Source organism: Balaenoptera ricei, chromosome 2, assembly GCF_028023285.1.
Source record: "Balaenoptera ricei isolate mBalRic1 chromosome 2, mBalRic1.hap2, whole genome shotgun sequence".
Classification (NCBI taxonomy): Eukaryota; Metazoa; Chordata; class Mammalia; order Artiodactyla; family Balaenopteridae; genus Balaenoptera; species Balaenoptera ricei.
In genome coordinates, this window is record NC_082640.1 from 116,623,788 (window position 1) to 116,646,892 (window position 23,105).

General features: G+C 33.3%; 1 protein-coding gene across 5 annotated transcripts in view; it reads right to left on the minus strand.

Annotated features, from left to right (window-relative positions):
- The window catches only part of NOVA1 (NOVA alternative splicing regulator 1), a 140,546-nt gene that overhangs the window by 29,386 nt on the left and 88,055 nt on the right, over positions 1-23,105 (minus strand). For all 5 annotated transcript variants that reach the window (XM_059914020.1, XM_059914021.1, XM_059914022.1 and 2 more), the window contains one exon: positions 4,214-4,380. In XM_059914020.1, coding sequence (XP_059770003.1) covers positions 4,214-4,380 — 167 coding nt within the window. The remainder of the gene's footprint in view (positions 1-4,213; positions 4,381-23,105) is intronic.

Below are 23,105 nucleotides of genomic sequence, written 5' to 3' on the forward strand. Positions count from 1 at the left end.
AAATAAGCTTTTTTCTTTTTTCTCCTCTAATCAGGCAATTCCTGTACAATCTTCAAGGTCCAGTTCAAGTCTTCACCTATTTTACAAGACCAAATGCCACTCTAGCCTACATTTCTTTCACACTCCTCCAAACTTTTACACTACATTGTTTATATTGTAGTTTTGGTATATAAATACAGTTTTATATTTTTATTAGTTATTTTAAGTATTTAGGATCTCTCATAAACTAGCTTGACAGAGCAAGGGCTACATTTTAATATATTTTACAATTCACTAAGAAGGCATTTAATAAATTTATGATTGAATGAATGAATAATGAACAAATTATGTGCTAATTTTGCCAATTTTTCATGATGAAAGTAGAATTCTTTGAGCTAAGTGAGATTTTTGGTATCTTAATTTAATTTTTACATAAAAAATAATTATTTAAATGCCTATAACCACTCCTTTCTTAATGTAGATTTTCTTAAAAATGCATTTGAGCCAAAGAGAAAAAAATGCTGAAAAACTGTAATAGACAAAGGAAGTTAACAAATGCCAACTATCTTACTGATTTGTCGTTTCTACCATGTTTTGGGGTTCATTATATTGACTCATTAGGTATAAACAACCATACTTAGAGGGGGATTTGAGGGACTTACAGCAACAGGAAATGTTTCAATAATCCCGTGAGGAAAATAAAAAGTAAGAAGTACAAAATTCAAAACATAAAAGGTGGAAATGAAAATATGTACACCAAAAAATCTGGGCTAAGACGTGCCCCAGGAATGAGTTCAGAGCTTCTAGGCAAACAAAGTCTAAATTATTTGAAGATCACTGAAGGTCTCTGCTATTTTCATTTCCTGAAAATAAGAAATATAATGTTCTATGTTGCAATTAATATGTTTAATTTTGGCTTACTGGCTCTTGCTGCATATCTGTTTCTTAGTATACTGACTTGTGAAATGAGCACAATGGTGTTATGTACCTCATGATAATCTTCTGATATTAAGGCTATAGAACAGAGGCTACATACTTTGATTATTCAATAAATATTATTATTATTGTCATTTTAAATATATAAAATATTGGAGTCCCTCTCTATTAGCAAATATATATTTGATTTAAATAAAACAAACAAAAAAACACATTTGAGAATAAAGAAGTGAATAGTTCACATCTAATATCTAAATTGGATGTAAGGCTGTCATGCTAGATATCATCATGCTTCCATAGGAAAGACTTGTGAGACCAGTATGTACTACTTTCCTAAGAACATATTTGGTTGAGATTTCATTAAGTCAATAAGGTTTCATTTGGGGAGAATATTCTGGTTCATGTAATTTATTCAGAAACCAACTGTATCTAGATCACATAATTCAGAAAATAATATTTTATAAAAGTCATAATAATATATGGTGTAAAATTCTAACTTTTAAAGCAAGTTTTATTCGTTTAGAACTAACTCTGACTTCCTATTTTAAGTCCAAGTTACATATTAATTATACTTTTTGTAGTAAGCAAAATCTTAAATTATCAACCATAAAAAACAATAGATATGTAACAAAAATTAAGAAAATATAATTTCAGATCCAACATTAATTCATTTCTATGCAGAAATTACATTTTCCAGCCCAGCAATTTTTAAAACTCGAATTTTATCCTTTGCACAATCTTAACTAGAAGAAAATGTTTAAAAAATATTTTAAATAAGTTATTTTAAAAATTAACTTCAGAATTGAAGTCCAAAGGGAATGTAAATGTTATGTCATTAGTTAAGGGAGAGACTACCATTTTAAAATAAATCTTATTATTAATCTATGTACTAAAATATAAAAAAATATATAAACATTATATGAAATATGTTTTTATCTAGTCTAGTGTAAAATAATTTATTTTAGAAATAATTATTTTATACTGGATTACCAGCATAATTTCTTCAGAAATAAAAGCATGGTAATTTAAATTTATATACTTCACTTACTATTTAGACAATGATCCAACAAAAAGTATTACATTGTAAAACAGGATACCTAGAAAGTTAGAGAATCTGCAATTTAGAATATAAATAAATAACTCTGTTGATCTACAGTATGATCAATCTCTCTTTCAGATTTTTCGAGTAAATTTTTCAAATTTTTCATTTATAAGAAACTGTTTAAGTACTAAATATATTACCCTACTAGATGTAGTATATTTTTTAATAAATCTTTTAAAATGATACTCTATTTCACATTATTGATTACATGAAAATATTAAATAATCAATAATAATTTCAATGCCATGAATGTCTACAAAGCTTACAAATGAATGCAAATACACAAAAGTAAATCAATCACCATTATTTTTTACCACTTATCTTGAATTTAAATAATATTATCTGAACAAGGCAAATAAAAATAGAAATGAACCCAACATTTTAAAATTCTGGCTTTCATAAATCTTTACTGACACTGGATATACGACAACCTATAAATCTCATATTGCCATAAAGAAAATTAAAGTTTCAACAATGACTCATAGACTATTATTTGATGGTACTAGCTATTTAGTATTATAAAAATAATAAAAATTCATTCATATCATTGTCCTGAATATACTGCCAGTGATATAGTACTCAAAGTATATTTTATGTTTTACTTTTTTAAAAAAATCAAGATATTCACTGCCTTCCCTAAATGTTTGAACTTACAGAAATTACAAAATAAAGGGGAGAAGTAATAGGCTGGATTAAAGCAGAAAATCAATAGACCCTACACTTTAGTGCCAATTCTGTAAATTCTTAGACCCAGGTGATTTTAACCTAGAGGTCTTTAAACTCATACTTTTAGAATTTGGATAAAATCATGGTACCACTTTCAAGGCATCAGTTTTTAAATTATCCTTTGTATTCACCTAGCACAGACAAAATAAACATTTCAAAACTATAAATGGCTGTGAAGAATAAAGATATCTACTGATGTTTAGAAGTTTAAAATATTTACATTCTGCCATGTATAAACTAAAAGATACTTCCTTGAAAAGCTATAAAGGGTTACAAATTAAACTATTTTGACACTGACAAAGAGTATAAAATGAACGACTTTATATGGAATAACAACTACCTACTCATGATTTAAACATGGAAGGACTTTTTAAAATGGTAATTAAAAGAAAATTGAGTCTTGGCCCATAATTTGAAAATATATTACCTAATTATTAATTTCTATGTTTGTATTTAATTAGACAGCCTTATATTTATCAATATATTGGTAAAATTATAATAGATTCATAACACTGCCTAGTATAAAATAGTTTTTTCAATTCAGAAACATGAAATTAATAAGATTTTAAGCTACATTTCAAATTTATTACAATGAACATAAATATTCTGTGAACTAATGAATAATACATTTGTTTTGAAGGCATAGTCTATCAATATGATCACAAATTAAGCAGCTAATTATAAAAGGGCAAATGCAGAAACAATCATTATAAACATAAAGTATCAAATAATTTTGAGGATTTAAAAGAGGTTGAGGGGAAAAATTCACCTTATTTAACATTAAAGAATGTCATTTTTTTCCTACATCATGTCAGCCATTATTCAATCTTAAGAACTCACATTGTCTTTTATCAAGTAAAATTTTTGTTACAGAAAATCCCACACATTAAAAATAAACATTGGCCCTTTATGACATATATATGAATACTACACAAGTTATACAGAACATAATAGCTGATTTGTAACAAAGAACTGTTTGCTAGGTACAAAAGTTTACTTATACATATTTGTTGATAAAAAATGTTGAACATGACAATTAAATTAACAAAACAGGAGTTTATATGCATAATAACTACACTAAAGGCTAAAAATATTTTAAGAATATGGTATTAGGAATTTTGAGACTATAGTTTCAATGTTTATACTTTATTTAAAAAGTGTTATTATTTTAAATAGATTAAATTTCTATAAGCTAATCAAATTTGTGTCTATAATTTTTTAAAGGGCACCATAAAAGAAATGAGTCACATAATTGCTCCTCAGTGTAACACTAATAAATGAGTAATTCAATTACCTGATCAATCTAAAGAAGAGACTCTGACAGTCTTTAAATAAATAAAAGACAACTCTGTTATGTTTTAAGTATTACTTAGAAAAAAACTTTATATGCTAAAACTTTAAGGCTTCTTTTATAAGGAATTCATACTACACTGTGGATGTTAGTCTTTGATTTCCCAACTAAACACTCACTTGTTTGATGCGATCTGGGTTAACGGTGGTCTGGGGTTGTAGAATGCTGACTGGTTCTGTCTTGGCCACATTTTGGGGCATTTCTCGAATTTTTTCTGCAATGAATCCATGAACTGCATTCAGTGCTTCAACTGTTCCCTGGATCAAGCACACTCGTTCAGTAGTACCTGTGGATAAAAGATTAATTTTCAGAAAACTTCCCTTCTTACTTGGTATGTTCTTCAAAAATGCTGTATGGAGGTTCCTTAAAAAACTAAAAATAGAACTACCATATGACCCAGCAACCCCACTACTGGGCATATACCCTGAGAAAACCATAATTCAAAAAGAGTCATGTACCACAATATTCAGCGCAGCACTATTTACAATAGCCAGGACATGGAAACAACCTAAATGTCCATCAACAGATGAATGGATAAAGAAGATGTGGCATATATATACACAATGGAATATTACTCAGACATAAAAAGAAACAAAATTGAGTTATTTATAGTGAGGTGGATGGACCTAGAGTCTGCCATACAGAGTGAAGTAAGTCTGAAAGAGGAAAACAAATACCGTATGCTAACGCATATATATGGAATCTAAAAAAATGGTACTGATTAACCTAATGGCAGGGCAGGACTAAAGATGGAGACATAGAGAATGGACTTGAAGACACGGGTGGTGGGGGAAGGGGAAGCTGGGATGAAGTGAGAGAGTGGCATGGACATATATACACTACCGAATGTAAAATAGATAGCTAGTGGGAAGCAGCTGCATAGCATAGAGCGGTCAGCTCAGTGCTTGCGAAGACCTAGTTGGGTGGGATAGGGAGGGTGGGAGGGAGGCTTAAGAGGGAGGGGATATGGGGATATATGTATGTATATGGTTGATTCACTTTGTTGTACAACAGAAACTAACACAACACTGTGAAGCAATTATACTCCAATAAAGATGTATATAAAAAAAGAAAAGATGTGTACCTAATTAAAAAAAAAAAAAGGATGATATACTAATGCCAATAAAATAATGTAAAATGTAGAACTCTAAATCCCAAAAAGGGCAGCAGAGCCAGAAATTCTGAGAAGTTCTGAGTATATCATTCATTCACTGATATAACCAATACTTACTGAGCACGTATAAAAGAACTTTGGGTTAGAAACTGGTAACACAGATGTGAAGATCTATGCACCCAACTTTCAAAGCACATACTCTTACGGGCAAAGAACAGACATCAAGCCAGAGAATTATAAGATACTATGATATGAAAAATAATGGAGGTGTCTACATGGACGGCACATATGGTTGGTCTACAGTAAAAACAGCATTTAAATCAGTGGGGAGAAGGAGTCTTGGAAAGTTTACATAGTAGGTAAATTTCTGAATTTTTACCACCCTTTATTCACTTACCCTGTTCTTTTAATCACAGCAACAATGCTATCTGACATTTTGTATTTGTTTATTTTTTTACTTTTCTACTTGAATGCAAGCCTCTAGGAGGACAGTTAGTCTGTTTTGTTTTGTGCTATAGTCTCCCCAAAGCCTAGAGCAGTCCCTGGCACATGATAGGTCCATGACAAATATTTATTGGAAAATGAATCAACCCTGCTTTTACTGATTATGTAATTTTAAAAAGATATAATATCATAATTAAAAACATGTTAAACTATTTTTAATTTGAAATTGATGAATAATTGATAAAGATACTATTAATATTATTTGCTTCATATCTGGTGAATAAAATGTAGACACATGATGTGAGACAAGACTAAAATGAAATTGGTTGCGTCTAATATGCAGGTCCTTTAACCCATTTCATACTTTACAGATATACCTGAGGGCAATAAAAACAAATGATTAGGGCTTCCCTGGTGGTGCAGTGGTTGAGAATCTGTCTGCCAATGCAGGGGACACGGGTTCGAGCCCTGGTCTGGGAGGAACCCACATGCCGCGGAGCAGCTGGGCCCGTGAGCCACAGTTACTGAGCCTGCGCGTCTGGAGCCTGTGCTCCGCAACAAGAGAGACCACGATAGTGAGAGGCCCGCGCACCGCGATGAAGAGTGGCCCCCGCTTGCCACAACTAGAGAAAGCCCTCGCACAGAAATGAAGACCCAACACAGCCATAAATAAATAAATAAATAAATAAATAAAAATTAAAAAAAAAAAACAAAAACAAATGATTAGTTAGCCTTTCAGACTATTTTGAGCCTCCCTGGGGCATCCTGATATTAAACTGTAATATTCTGCTGAGCAGCCCAACACAACAAGCACATAAACTTACTTCTCAGACGTAACTATTCCTTTACTAAACAGTTATCAAAAAGTCAAAAGAATGGTATTTTAAAATTTATAAAATATTTGTTTTTGAACTAATATGAAAACTTTCAAGTACTTAGCATGTATCCTCTTCATACCACAATTTCAAAATTCTAAGCCACTCTATAAAATATTTTTAAAGTACATTTTGAAGGACAAAAGTGTGAAACTACACACATTAAAAAAACTGCATGGAGTTTACACTGCTTTAAGGATTAATTGCCACATAAACCATTTTCCTAGCAGTTTTAAATTTTTAAAAGAATAGTAAAAGATTATCACTCTTACCTTTAGAAAATTAGATCACAAGAATTAGGAGCAGAAATAAAATAATATTATATGAATAATATTATATGAATCCACCTAAATTAAACTTTCCTGTTTTAAACAATGAAGATGTAAATTTATGAAAAGCTACCATTTCCTAATTTGTACAAAATATTTCAATAGAGAGCAATACCTTTCAATTGTAAGGATGGAGACAATCTGAAAAACATACCGTGAGTGTGAAGGCTTAATATTTCCTGTTTCTCCTAATCAGCTTTTCTCATCCTTGAATATCTTGATGTATCTCTGTATCTATTCCTGGGTAAAACGATCTAGTTTATTAGGGATACTCTAGGGAGTCTTTAAAAGGTTGTATTAATTGTCCAATAACTGACTAGAAAGGATGAGAACTGATCAATGTAGCTCATGCAAAATGTTCTCATCTAAGTCAGCAGACAATACAAAACACAGATCAGATTACATTCCTGCTTTTGGAGACAACTACGGAGGGCTCCTTTGGGGACGCCAAGACAGAAAAGGAAGTCAGTCAAACCTCAACAGAGATTTTTAAAAAATAAAACATGGTACTAAGTAACTAAAGGGACTATATAATCCACGTTGCTTTTAAAATTCAAATTTAACAGAATACATACTGTGTCAGACAACACAATAACCCCAATACTCTTCAGACTGTATGACTAACAAGTGGTAAATGGAAATCACTGAGCCATAAAGAAATATGATTGTCTAAAACTAAATTTCACAAAGCATGTATGAGACAATTTGGAGATAGTTTATAGGTCCAAAGTTGCAATAAATATTCTTTCAAGATTAAACTATACCACTACCATTAGAACTACTACAAAAAAAAAAAGGAAAAAAAAGGAAATTGTAATTCCACCAATGGGAACTGCTGCAATCCTCAGAAGAGATGCTGTCATATTCTTCTACTGAACTCTAAAGGACTTTTCACTTAGGTAACACAAAACTATAATTTTTAGGAGAAAGTCACAAAGAGGGAAGACTGTCAGGTATATGACCAAACTGTGTAACAAAAATTAGCCTATAAATCATAAAAGTTGCTGTTTTTTGTCATCTTACAGGCTTTTAGGGTCCATTAGTGTCTAAACTGAACTGCGAGTTATTCATCATTTTGTTTAACAGCAGCATTTACTTCTCTTTGCAACAGACTAGCAACAAAAGCTGAAAAATTACATAAAAGTATATGCTTATATTTTTTATAAAGTAAAGATACAGGTGTATAAGACACCATTAATTTTAAGGGAGAAATTAGAAAAAATTAGAAAAACCCTAACAAGTAGGGTCAAATATAGGCAGTGAAATTCAAAATAGTTTTAAGTTTCTACTTCACATGCAATATCATCAACTGAATATGCATGTTTCTAAAATTAGGTACAATTATAAGATTCCAAAGCAAAATTCTGATATACATTTAATAAAATAAATCCACTCTGTGCTACTATAACCTCAGACAAGTCACTTAAACTGTTCCTGCTCCTACCTAAGGCATTCTATCACCTGTGCAGTAGACCCCATCCCCTCTTAACTACCAAGCCCAGTGTTTCTCCAGGTATCATAATTTTTCCTTTTCTAGTAGATCATGCCTATCAGCAGAAAAACATGTTATAATTTCTTCAATTTTTAAAGATCCCTCCTCTATGACAGAAATAGAAAATTATCCTTCGGTAAAGCAAATGAAATAACTGATTTAGGCAAAGGTCATAAAATCATAAGATGAAAGGTTAATGGGCAAATTTCAACGGAAACATCTGGCAGTCACCAACTGACTTCACTGATCAACATTAGCATAACTAAGAGTGTGAAAATCAAACATACGCCTCTTGCCATGATGTAATATGAAGCAGGGGCCACCAACTATAAAGTATGTATCCCAAAATAGCTGAACCTAAATCTAATCAAACATTTAGCACTAGGTAACAGTTTACAAATAATATTGAAAACGGAGAAATAAATTAGATGACCCAGGAAGAAGAAAAGATACAAATCAAGAATGTAAGACAGGCTACAGGATAATTAATCTAGTTTCGTCAAAATAGGAAAGACTGTTCTCTAGACTTAAAGAGTCTTAAAAGATACAATGATCAAAGGTGAATCAGAATTTGACTGGATCTAAATTCAAACAACTTTTATTTTAAACATAATTGTGGCAATCTCATAAAAACTGGGTATTAAATAGTATCAAAGGATTACTGTTAATTTTAATAGGTGTGACTATGGCATCAGGTTGTGTAAGAAAGTGCCTTTTCCCTCTCTTTTCTTAGATGCATATTGAAGTATATACAGCTAAAATGACTGGGATTTGCTTCAAAATATTTTTGCAACAACAAAAATGAGTAAATGAAATATATATGCCAAAATCTTGATATTATTAACAAACATGAAAGAGGTTCTTTCTTCTTTGTATGTTTGAAATTTTTATAATAAAAGAAAAACAGGGCTTCCCTGGTGGCGCAGTGGTTGGGAGTCTGCCTGCTAGTGCAGGGGGCACGGGTTCGGGCCCTGGTCTGGGAGGATCCCACATGCCGTGGAGCAACTGGGCCCCTGAGCCACAACTACTGAGCCTGCACGTCTGGAGCCTGTGCTACGCAACGGGAGGGGCCGCGGCAGTGGGGGGCCCGCGCACCGCGATGAAGAGTGGCCCCCGCTTGCCGCAACTGGAGGAGGCCCTTGCACGGAAGCGAAGACCCAACACAGCCAAAAATAAATAAATAAATAAATAAATTTTAAAAAAATAAAATAAAATAAAAATAAAAAGAACTTGCTATAAAAAAAAAAAAGAAAAACATTTTAAAGCGCTCCCTGACCGCATACCCCTCTTCTGGTTACAGCTCAATTTCCTTATCCCTCAAAATTCCTTGAACAATTCATAGAGATATATCTCCTCTTTCTACTTCTTCACCACCCATTCCTGTTTTTCTTGACTCTACTCCAAGATGGCCTTTGTCCCACTACTCAACTAAAATCACTTATCACAGCCATACCTTGGTAAATCCAATCTTCGTGTCTTTACCTTGTCTGACCCATCAGCAGCATTTGACAGAGTTGACCAGTCTGTTCTAAAAACACTTCATTTGGCTTTCAGGATACCATATGGCCCTCATTTAATTCAATTCATTCATTCATTTGACAAAAATCTATTGATTCCCCACTAAATGTTAAGTATTACACTAGATACAGCAATGACCGAACAGACAAACCTGCTTTCATGGCGTTCCTACTCTAGTTCAGCAGACAGATACTATACATAAAACAAATAAAAATATAGAGAGAGGATATGAAATGAAATTAGTACTACAGAAAAAATTTGAGGACAATACCAGGATAAGGAAAGACAAAAATAAAGTATAAAAGAGACCTTGTCTGTCATGTTCACTACTGTATTCTCAGTGTCTGGAATAGTGCCTGGCACACTGTATACACTCAAGAAGTATTCTTTGAATAATGCATAACTCCCTGAGTCTAATTTTCTTACCTGTGAATCGAAAACATATGATTGACTTTAAGACCTTTTTACCTATAAAATGTCTATAAAACCAGTAAGCCTCTTTGGGTTTACAAGATGAGTCAATGTATGTACAAATGAGATATATTTTGGGAAATGATTTAAAAAACTATAATAAGTTATAAATTATAATGTCAATAAAAAGAATACTTGATTTTAAAAAGGCTTTGAGAAAGGTAATAGGAAAAATAATGAATAGCTCAGTAGTTTTTTTCTTCCCAGAATAGAAAAGTAAACTCTAAAAATGTAATCTACCTAAAAGAATAAAATTAGGGGGAAAAAAAGGAATGCTTTTTGCTGTATAAAATACAGTCTAAAACTTTTTAGATACCTGAGACCTATTTCAACCAGAATGAGTCTGGTTTAGAATAATGGGTATATACTAACAATCTGATCCACTTATTTCCAATGGTCAACTACAATGAAAATTAGCAAACATTTTGTTTGGATGTAAGAAAATACATCAGTTTATACTCCTACTGAGAATATAACTCAGTATCTTATGATAAGATATTTCTTTAGGAAATATTAGTGTCAGTCTAGAGTAAGAAATCTGGTTGAATGAATATCAGTGAAACATTGAAAATGAAAAATTAATACCAAAAATCTAGTCGAGTATTAATAATTCTATGACAACCTATAGACAATGTTGTTGGCCTCAAAAAGAACTAAGAAAATGGAAATGCCAATTAACTCTGCAATAGGCAAAAACTGAGGTTTAAAACAAAACATGATATATAATTTTTTGAGTAAGATGGCAGCTACTTACAGCACCGAGAAATTACTAGATCTGGATAGCTAATATTCTGAATGGATAGGGTTTATTTTTTTCAACATAACATTTAGCTTCTACCATGTTTAAGAAATATCTCCCAGTTTGCTACATATTTTCAAATATATTTAACATTTCCATAATACTTGGGAAAAGCTATATAGTTCCGGACAGTAATAAAGTGGAAAACTCAAGCTTTCTTTGGCTATGTATGTCTATTTATCCTTATAGAAATGGTGCTCTGTGATTGGTATTTGTTCTTTTAGTTTTCATATTCTTTTCCTTCCTGCCACTTACCCCTGCTGTTTGTTGGTACACCTGATTCTAGCAGGCTCCTCTCTTTACTTCTACTTTGCTGCTTCTACTCCTCAATGGCTGGATAACCAGCTAAGCAAGGTTGTTGCAACCATATAAACTAGCAATAGACAGATTCCTAGTGACAACCATAGGGGATGGTTGACCTCTGTGAAATCTATTCTGGCTTTTTTCCCCTTTATTTCTGAATCTGAGGCCAGAATCAACAGGCAAAATGTTCCTTTAATGCTTTCTTAAGGTTTAAAAGTGCACGTAGGCTTTATTTTTAAAACTAAAATAAAGAGTATAATTTTTTAATGAATAAAGCGATTTACAGTAATTCTTTATTCTCAATCTATAATCATGGTAATCTAATTGTGTGAATGTCTTTGTGGTTTAAAAAAAGCAAAAACATTAGCTCATTAACTTTCCTTTAGTTTAACTATTAAGAGTAAAGTATACAGTATCAATCAGTAGTAATAATATTTATCACAAATTTCAGGTTAGAACAAAATGTAAATTATTTAAAAAGAGAATAAAAGTATACATATAATATAATTTATAATACATATATTTAATATTTTATTAATATAATTATGTATTATATAATGTATTATATGGTATCTCATTTAATGCTCACAATTACCAAGGCAGATAATATTTTCTTCAACTTACAGGTAAAGAAGTGAAAGCAGCTGGGCCAAGGAAACGTAACTAACAAATGCAGAGAGAAGATTTTGTCCAATACCATATTTTTTCCATTACAACACATACCTTCTGAAAATGTAATGTTAGGCCAGCTACCAAATTACATCCTTTTAAGAAAGTCACATATATTTCAGCCTGATGATGGAAAAATAATTTTCACCCAAGCTTGATAATTTTTTTTAATGCATTGAGTCATACTATTAATATCACTTCACAGATTTATTTCAAATCAGGCATAAAATGAAAGAAAGACTGACCCTTCTTACAGAGAACAGACCACCATAGGAGGTGGTTAATAATTGTGTGGGCTATTAGCAAAGTTTTTAGAACAAATTTTCAGATCAACAAAAGCACTTAGAAAAACTGCCATAAAAAGTAAGTTCAATTTGTAATTGCAGCTTTTATAACATTGTACAGTTTTGCACATTTGATAAAGCTTCCCCCTACCCTACAATTATTAGGGGAAAAGTATACTATTTCAAGAAGAGGGTTTTTTAGAAAAGGAAATCATAGGAATTGACATCTCATAATACAAAGTAATAATTGCTTTTCTTCTTCTGGTGATTAACTCTCTACACAATCATGTCTCTACTTCTAAACTGTAAAAATCTGTAGGGGGCCATCATAACATGTCTTAGTCCCAAATCAATATAGTGAAGCTTGAGTATCTGTTTATAGAACATGCTTTAACATTAAAATATACCCAATTAAGCCAAAGGATGAAAGTATACTTTTCAGAAAACTCTAAAAGTACTCATGTTTTTCAAAGAAGTTAAGATGAAAGAATGAATGACAGAGTAGATGTCCAGCTTCTCACTCACTCAGTCTCTGTCCTATGCATGCAAATGGCATACTCATTTACTTTTAAATAGCAATTCCCACAAAGTAACATCAGGAGTTTAGGAGACTCTAAGTTCTAAAGAACTGTGAGGTTTGAAAGCAGACATATCTGAAAATTCTAAATAATAATTGTAATTCATTTCCAGTTAACTTCTGAGGTCATGCAAAAGATCCTACTAATAGTTATGATGATGACTAGTTGTTCATTCATCTTTAGCACAGGTTTATGCTACGTCCAGAATTATAGTAATCCTGGGATGGAGGACAAGATGGCAGAGTAGAAGGACCTTGAGCTCACCTCCTCTCACGAGCACACCAAAATCACAACTAACTGCTGAACAACCATTGACAAAAAAGACTGGAACCTACTAAAAACGATATTCTACATCCAAAGACATAAGAAGAAACCCAACAAGATGGTAGGAGGGGTGCACTCATGATATAATTAAATCCAATACCCCCCTGGGTGGGCAACCCACAAACTGGAGAACAATTATATCGCAGAAGTTCTCCCACATGAGCGAGAGTTCTGAGCCCCATGTCAGGCTCCTGAGCCTGGGGGTCTGGCATCAGGAGGAGAAGTCCCCAGAGCATTTGGCTTTAAAGGCCAGCGGGGCTTGAGTGCAGGAGCTCCACAGGACCGGGGAAACAGAGACTCCACTCTTGGAGGGCATACACAAGGTCTTGTGCACACTGGGACACAGGGCAAAAGCAGTGATTTCATAGGATCCTGGACCAGACCTACCTGCTGGTCTTGAAGGGTCTCTTAAGGAGGTGGGGGGAGTGGCTGTGGCTCACTGTGGGGACAATGACACTGGTGGTGGAGGTACTGGGGAATATTCATCGGCATGAGCTCTCCTGGAAGCCACCATTTTGGCACTAAGACCTGGCCCCACCCAACAGCCTGTAGGCTCCAGTGCTGGGATGCCTCAGGCCAAACAACCAGCAGGGAGGAAACACAGCCCCACCCAGCAGCAGACAGGCTGTCTAAAGACTTCCTGAACCCAGTCACTGCTAGACACACCCCTTGACATCGCCCTGACCACCAGAGGGTCAAGACCCAGCTTCACTCACCAGTGGGCAGGCACTGGCTCCTCCCACCAGGAAGCCTGCACAAGCCTCTAGACCAGCCTCACCCACCATGGCACAGACACCAGAGGCAAGAAAACTATAACCCAGCAGCCTGTGGAACTAAGTCCGCAAACACAGATCAGAACCTATCCTGGGACCAGCTGGTCCCTGGCCCTTGGGTGACAAGAGGGGAGTGTACTGCTGGGACACATAGGACATCCTTTACAGAGGGCCACTTCTCTAAGGTTGAGAAACATAACTAACCTTCCACATACATAAAAATACAAATAGAAATTTAGACAAAATGAGACAGAAAAAGAGTATGTTCCAGACAAAGGAACAGAATTATAGCAATCCTAGTTTGGTTGACATTATTACCTTTTGACTTCCATTATGGATTTTAGGAATATAAAAACTGCCATGATTAAATTTTATTTAAAATGTAATCACATTTTTATGAGTATATATAAAATAGACTTCCTGACTTTGCCTCCACTCCCAATCAGTGTCAACATTTTTGACACTAATTTGTACTCTTAAATTTCTGCTATAAGAAAAATGGCGCTTGGAATTTTTCTAGCTATTCCTTACAGACTAGTAGGAATTCACTTGCAGAATTTTGTGAACCATGCTTGGAAGCTGGGGACACAGCTTGCAACAAACATGTGATATCAAATCAAGCTCAGAAACTCAAAGTGTGACCAGTGGTGGCATGCAGAGCTAATCAAAGTCATTCAAAAGTCAGGAGCAAAACATACCACTGGACATGCAGCATAGTAACCAGATCTGAAGAGTGCTGCTGCTATAAGCTGACAAGAAGAAGATGAGCATCTCTGGTGATAGCCCCACTCCTACCATATGACATAAGTTATTACCTTCAGAGCCAATAGAGATTAATGCATTAGCAAATCCAATATGAAAGCAAAGCCCACATTTGCATAGAGTTTGAGAGTGAATTATTCAAGTCAAAGAATGATAACAATTGTTATACAGTTGATCATATGCACCATATCAAATGAACATAGAGGAAGCATGAAGATTTGTGGCCCATTAAGTTGCTGGGAGAAGGAATATGGGAAGGTAAATTTGTAAAGTTTGGGAAAATGATAAAAATTTCAAGAGTATATGAAATCCTTTATTTTTAAAATTATTACATTAAAGATATTTAAAATGTATTAATTGTGGCAGTTTTATATACACTGAATTAATATAAAATGACAAAATATTTTTAAATTGTAAATTATACATAACATAAAATTTGCCATTTAAACCATTTTTAATCACACAATTTAGTGGCATTAAATATATTCACAAGATTGTGCAAATATTACCACTATCTATTTGGAAAATTATTTTATCACCCCAAACAGAGAATCTGTAACCCTTAAGAAACAAATCACCATGTCTTCCCTATATCCCCTAGTAACCTCTAAACTTTCTGTTTCTATGAATTTGCCTATTCTAGATATTTCCTATAAGGGGAATCATACAATATTTGTTCTTTTGTATCTGACTTATTTCATTTAGCATAATATTTTATCCATTCATGTTGAAGCATATACCAGAACTTCATTCCTTTCTGTGGCTGAATAATTTTCCACTGAGTATATATAAAACATTTTGTTTATCCATTTATCTATTTATGGACACTTGTTTTTACCTTTTGGCTGTTGTGAATAATGCTGCAATGAACATTAGTGTACAAGTATCTGCTTAGGTCCCTCTTTTTCAGTTCTTTTGGGCATATATCTAGTAGTAGAATTGCTGGGTCATATGGTAATTCTCTATGTAGCTTTTTGAGGAGCAGCTAAATTGTTTTCCACAGCAACTGCACCATTTTACATTCCCACCATCAATGTACAAGAGTTCCAATTTCTCTACCTCCTCAATAACGCTTGTTATTATTGTTTTTTAATAATAACCATTCTAATGAATGTGAGGTGGTATCTCATTGCAGTTTTGATTTGCATTTCTCTAATGACTAATGATGTTGGGTATCTTTTCATTGCTTACTGGCCATTTGTATATTTTCTGTGGAGAAATGTCTATCACACTCTTTGCCCATGGTTTCTTTTGGTTGTTTGTCTTTTTGTTGTTGAGTTTTAGGAGTTCTTTATATATTCTAGATATTAAAGCCTTATCATATAATTTGCAAATACCTTCAGATATATGGGTTTATTTCTGGACTCTCAATTATACTCCATTAATCTATATCTCTATCTTTACGTAAGTACCACACTGTTTTGATTACTGTAGTTTTGTAGTAATTTTTGAAATCAGGACACATAAGTCCCCAAATTTGTTCTTTTTCAAGACTGCTTTGGCTATTCTGGGCCCTTGCTTTTCCATATGCATTTGAGGACTGGGTTTTCCATTTCTACAAAAAAGGTTGTTGGAATTTTAATGGGTATTTAATTACATGTGTAGATTGCTTTGGGCAGTATTGGCATCTTAACAATACTAAGTCTTCTTACCCATGAACATGGGATGCTTTTCCAATTATTTATGTCTTCTTTAATCTTTCATCTCCTTACTTAAATTTACTCCTAGGTATTTTTTTTTTTTAGGTGCTATTGCAAATGAAATTGCTTTCTTAATTACCTTTTGGGATTGTTCCTTGCTGGTATATAGAAACACACTGATTTTTGTGTGTTGATCTTATACCCTACAATATTACTGAATTTGTTTATTAGTTCCAGTAGTTTTCTTATAGATTCTTTGGGGTTTTCTACATATGGGATTATGTCATCTACAAACAGAGATAAATTTTACTTCTTCCTTTCCAATTTGGATACTCTTTAAAAAATTTCCCTGTTCAATTATTCTGGCTAGAACTACTTGCACAGTGTTGCATAGCAGTGGAGAAAGCAGTTGTTCTTGATATTATTAGGGAGAAATCTTATTAGCTTTTTAGTTTTCAGTTTTTCATTTCTGAGTGTGATGTTAGATGTGGGTTCCATAAATGCCCTTTATCGCATTGGAAAAAAAAATGGCAATATTTTGTCAGGAAAGAATATACAAATCTACCACGAATACACCTTGTTAGTCTATACTCTCCCTGTACATTAGTTTTCCTATGATCATGATGCTGAGAACAAGTAGCACAGTATCTTATTTAAATAAATAGTTTCAGCATGCCACAATATATTTAGAGAGAAATGTGACTTTGGGGATAAAGGTGAGGCTCAGAAGTTCTTCAGAGTTCTCCAGCTCACTTGCCAAAAGTTATTTTTGTATCCTCTGATGTGAACAGACAACAGAGTATCTTATCACTTCATTTTTTTCAATATGAAGTATTAATTATAAACTAAAGAATATCAGAATATATTCGTTATAGGAGACAAAAGTGATATATAAAAATAGATAATACATCTAACACCAGTTCAACTGTAGCTTAAAACTGGTGGCTACTGTTCAGATGAGTTTCTGTGATATCACGAACCAAATTTAATTGACCTACCTATTATACTCTTAGTTTTAAAAATATGTCTCAGAAAATGGCAAAATTGTGTTTCTATAGTAATTTTTTATAATTCTAATTTTTGTTTCATATAACCCTTTCTCTTATCTTTGTCTCTATTATTCTGGATTATTAAAATATTATGGATAAGACCTGTCAACTGGAAGAATCCCAGACTAGATGTTATCCGTAACAGAGGGTGATTGTCAGACATACTCATGTACTTTCATAGTAATACATAACTTTCCATTGGTTTAAATCTCGTGACCCTCTGGCTAGTCCTTTTGACTTATAATCCACTTGAAGACAGATCCTTGGACTCTTGGTCGCCCACTGGCCTCTGATCCATGTGAGGACAGATGACTGGCTCTCTGTCATCCTCTGGCCTCCTTTCCTTTAGAAGGAATCTCTGAGTCTTTGGTTTCCTGTCCACTCTCTGGCCTCCTGCCCTTACTCATTAACCTACCCATGTGAAAAAATCCTTGAGTAACCTTCTTAGTTCATCTGAGTCAACTGTTCCCTTGACCAGTGGCTACCACAACACCTCAGTATCTCACTACTCCTGCTCCTCCCCCATCAAAGACCAGTACATCATTTTTAGGAACAGAAAAGAAAGGTCAGTAGTATCATACCTTTAAAATAATAAGCTGGACCGTAACTTTACCTGTCCATCATCCTAAAAGAGACTACCATTCCTCATATTCCTGTATATCTAAGTTACCAGCAGAAGCCTAAATCTCTCCATATAGTCTTCTCTATATCTCTGAATATGACCCAATTCCCTATCCTCTGTCTTTCTAAACCTCTTCATTATGCCCTCTGTTACCTCAGTTTCAACATATGCTCCATATGCAAAACCCCTTTTCTGAATGTTCCTTTTAATTTCATGACCTGATAAAATTTGGCTGTTCCCTACCTCTTTATGTCCCACAGAGCTCTCTCAACTGGGGCAGTTTTTTTTCTCTCAAATCTCAGGTTATTTGGGCCACAAACTGTTTACATATTTTCCTTGCTCCACTTTGCCACTCCCTTGCTCTCTTTGCCATCACTTCTTTTTCTTTCAAAGTTTTTGGAAACAATGGCTGAACAGGAGTACAGGTATAGAGGTAGACAGTGAGTCAGATGCTAAAGTTTTCAGTCAGTTCGAATGATAGGGATACTGGAAAATTACAGCAATGAACAAAAATAGCAAGTTGTATACTATTATGGCATTTTACCTTTCTTCTCCAGGTAGTAGCCTCAGTTAATCATTTCCTTCTTATGTAAACACTTTCTTCCTTTGGCTTTCTTGTTGCTACTCTCTTCCTTGGATAAGTAATCCAGTTCCATGGTTGTAAATGCCATAAAAACATAATGTGAACTAATTTACTCTCTTTCTACTGACACCTCCTAGTCCAAGTCATCATTGTCTCTAAACAGGACCATTACCATAGCCTGCTTCACTTCTTGCACCTCTATAATCCACTCCTTGTTCAAAGTAGTTTCTTAAACACACGAATCATATGTAATTTACCTGTTTATAAACCATGTACTGCATTCTCATTGTAGCATTAAATCCTTTACACTGGCTTTCAAAACACCTCACAATCTGTCCTCTGCTTAGTTCTCAGTCCTCATCTCATATTACTCTCCCTCTCTTCTTCACTCTAGGGAGCTGGGTCTTTTTTAGTTCTTGGAAAATGCCAAGCTTGTTCTCACTTAGGCCTTTTTTGCCTACTGATGTCTATACTAGGAACACTTTTCCTGTGGCTTTTCCCATACCAGCCCCTTTCTCATTATTAAGACCTTGGTTCAGTGATACCGCAGCAGAGAAGTATTCCTTAACAACCGTGAAATAGCTTGCTCTCAATCACCAATTATCACTTTACGTTCCTTTACTTTCTCCACGATTCTAACACTTTCTGAAATTAAAGTTTGTTGTAATTTGCTTACTTCATTGTTTGTCTCTCCCCACTGATACAAAAAGTCCAAGAGGGCAGAAACCTTGACTATTTTGTTCACAGCTGTATCCCCAGCCCAGTACTTAGCAAATTGTTCATAAGGAATTATTAATTTAATGAATTAAAACTATGGCCTTGGATGACAAACATTACAATAAGATTTTATTAATCCAGATCAATTACATTAAATCTATTGTAGATATTAAAAGAAGAGAAAAAAATATATACAGAGAGAAGTACTGAACAGATGAACTATCAACAACACCAGGTAAACCAAGGACCGTTATTAGACTATTTTCTTTTATTAAGGATCATTATTAGATAATGTTTCCTAATGAAATCTACTAATGCATGTATGTAGTATACATTTCTCTTTCAAAAGATTATGTTCTTTCTACTAATCCTTTTAGAAACACCCAGGGAAGGAAGCTCAGCTCAATGCCCTCCTATCCAATTATCTACTGATTATTCCTTGGAAGGTACATCCAACTCCACAGAATAATTTTACAAAGGGTTTTACCAGGGAAGAAGTAAACCAATTCTCTACTTCGGAGTATGGAGTACAGATGAAACTTCATAGTTAAACTTAATCACTGTAATGATAAAATATCAAATCCTGACCACAAATGAAGAATTTCTTACAATACTGCTGCATATCAAAGCATGATGTTTTAGCTTTGGCGTCTACTAAATGCCAATAACTACACACTGCTAAGGAAAAAATGTCTTTATCAATTAAATTATTTGACCAAATTCTGTTAGATTAGAACTAAATCAAAGTTTTAATATATTGATCATGACCATTTCTATGTAAAAATTCTAAACTATATGACTTTAAATACAGTTCAAAGGTGATGATAAAGGAACTGCTAATATGCAGTACTTCTAAAGGACCAGAAAACATTATTTACTCACTCAACAAGTCTTTAATAGGCTCAAAGGAACCATGACGTTATAAACATCTATCATCAACTAAAATATTCTGAAAAGAAAACAAATGAGACTTATTACTGTAATAGTAAAATAATTTCACCTAAAGTAAAACTATCCCTAGGTCTTTTTCTATTGTCAAGATTATAGACATTTGCATATGTTATAAGAGGGTACAGTGTATTAACAAGCTGAAATATCACAGAAACATAAATGAACAAAACACAAATTTGATATTAAGAGTAAATTTGTCTGAATACTTTACAAAGAATCTTATTTCTGAATAAGACCTTTAAAAGAGCCCTGAAAGGTTGACCCTGGTAATATTATAAAAATTTCTGTGAATTGATTTAAAAGGAATGAATATTTGGGGAATTTAACCTCCAGTCTTCTTATTAATCATCTGAGCATATTTAAAATTAGAGACCAATAATCTAAAACTATACATAAAGTAATGTGAATGTGTAAGGTACAGCAAATTGACTTTTCTTCTCAAATTTCTAATAATGTAGGGGAGACAACCTCTACTGACAGGAAAATTTTAAGCTACAGGCTACTATTTACGTGTAACTCTAAAAAGGAAAATAAAGTAATGTAGAAACTCCATGGATAACGTTAGTATGGAGCCTACTAAAAAATTTACAAGGACTTTGACTACTCTTAGTCTGGAGAAAACATATATGGACTTTAAGCACTCCTGTGTTCCTAAGATATCATGTTAGCAGAAGAGGTATACATAACTGATCTATTCAAGTTCGTTGAAAATTTACTCTTTTATGGAAATCCAGGTAGGGCTTCCTTTTCTATTGTATACTAAATGCCTACGGTGTGGAGAAACAAACTCAATATATGTTACTTACAGTGCTACAAACATAGCAGAACACCATCTTATTAGCCACAGTCAATTCCAACATGGTCTCAAAGTTCAGACCTACAATCCCCAAAGCCATTGTATTTGGTAATACTATAGTGCTGGTAATACTATATAATTACTCTACCATGTAATTATCAACATCTGCTTGACTATTTCCCCAGTAATTCCATCTATTTTCATGTAGGTCTATCTCTGTTTTTAACTATTTTCTTAGATGTTTTAACTGAACTCAACCTTTTACCTCAGTAACTCCTATTTATCTTTCAAATCTCTGGCCAGGCATCAGTTTCCCAAAGTTTTACCTGGTTTCCATACCTCCTCCTATGTGTAACCACAGCACTCAGTACTTCCTTAGAATAGCAATTATCATAGATTATTACAGTTGTCTATTCACTAGCCTGTCCAACCCTCAAGAATATGAGCTCTTTGTTTATATGTTTATATTGTTCGTCCTTACACCCACAGCATCCTGACATATGTGTGTGTCAAAAACTTAATAAATATTTATGAATTAATAACTGATTCTAAGGATGTATATACAGATGGCAAGTATTAGCTCAGTAAAGCTTTACTGAAGGGGTTACACTTAATCTGAGTTCTAAATCATATGACGCAAGTATTCATCAGCAGATGTGAAGTAAGAAAGGGGCATTCCAGAAAGAAAGTACATGTGTAAAAGTAAGGAAGTTTGAGAAAGAAAGGTCTGCCAGAACCATGATGCCCCATGTAAATGTATGCTCCATACAGTTGGGAAAAAAAGTTCAAGGGAAATATGGAAAGAGATGAAGATGAAAAAATAGTAAGAACCCAGATCATACAAAGTATTTATAAGAAAACAGATATTATTATTATGAGTTGAATAATATGACCATATTGGTAAAAATTTTGAAGTTGCCACTTCAAGAAAATTTAGGAATTGAGAGAAGTATTTTTAAAAAGAAAAAACATAATCGTGTTATACAATCACCCTGTTTTAAGATAAGCTGAAGAAAAAGATGTAAAATTTTCTTAAAGTATTAAAACCCCCAAATGCTAGTCTAGCACCTCTCTAAGTATATTTTACATAACACTTGCCCTACAATATGCTTCGTGAAAAAAAAGAAATCTCTGGTCAAATACTTTTGAGGGGAAATACTACATATAATATCCTCCCCTCCGAATGATTCACAATGTACATCAGCATATTAAAAATATAAAGTCCTACAATAAAGAAACACCATTTAACATTTTAATAAATAAATTTAATTATTCATGACACCTTTTTGCATGTAAAACCTATTAGCATCCTGCACAAGCAGTTTTTTTACAAAATAATCTCTCCAAAACTAAAATGTCACAAATCAAATTCCTATTTAAATTACTCACCTTACAGTTTTAAAAAGGTAGCAATTCACTATTATTTGCAGAACATAAAGCCAAGATGTTAAAAAAGAAAGATAGAATAACACGTTAAGGTTGGAAATAATCTCCATTACCATTGTCTTGAGATTGTTAAAATAGTATCATTCTCATTTTGCTAGTATATTTGTGGCCAGAGAAAATAAAGAGGCCATATAATGACATACAGTTGTACAAGTGCTAGGGATGAGGGGCTAGATGTGGATTTAATTGCATATGAATGGATACACAAATCCCATATGCAAATACATGTATGTGTACAACACACAACATTAAAGGTTGATATATACCAACCATTATGATTCTCTTTTTAAAGAAAAATTCATTGGAACTATGACAAACAACAGATTTGATTTGAATTTATACATAATTTTTTAGTATAGGGAAAGAATGGCCAGATTATTCTTGTTTCTTATTAATACAGGTAGGAAGTTAGGAAGTTAATTTTTAATTATTATTTTATTAAGAAAAAGATACAGTTATTATTGGTAAAGAA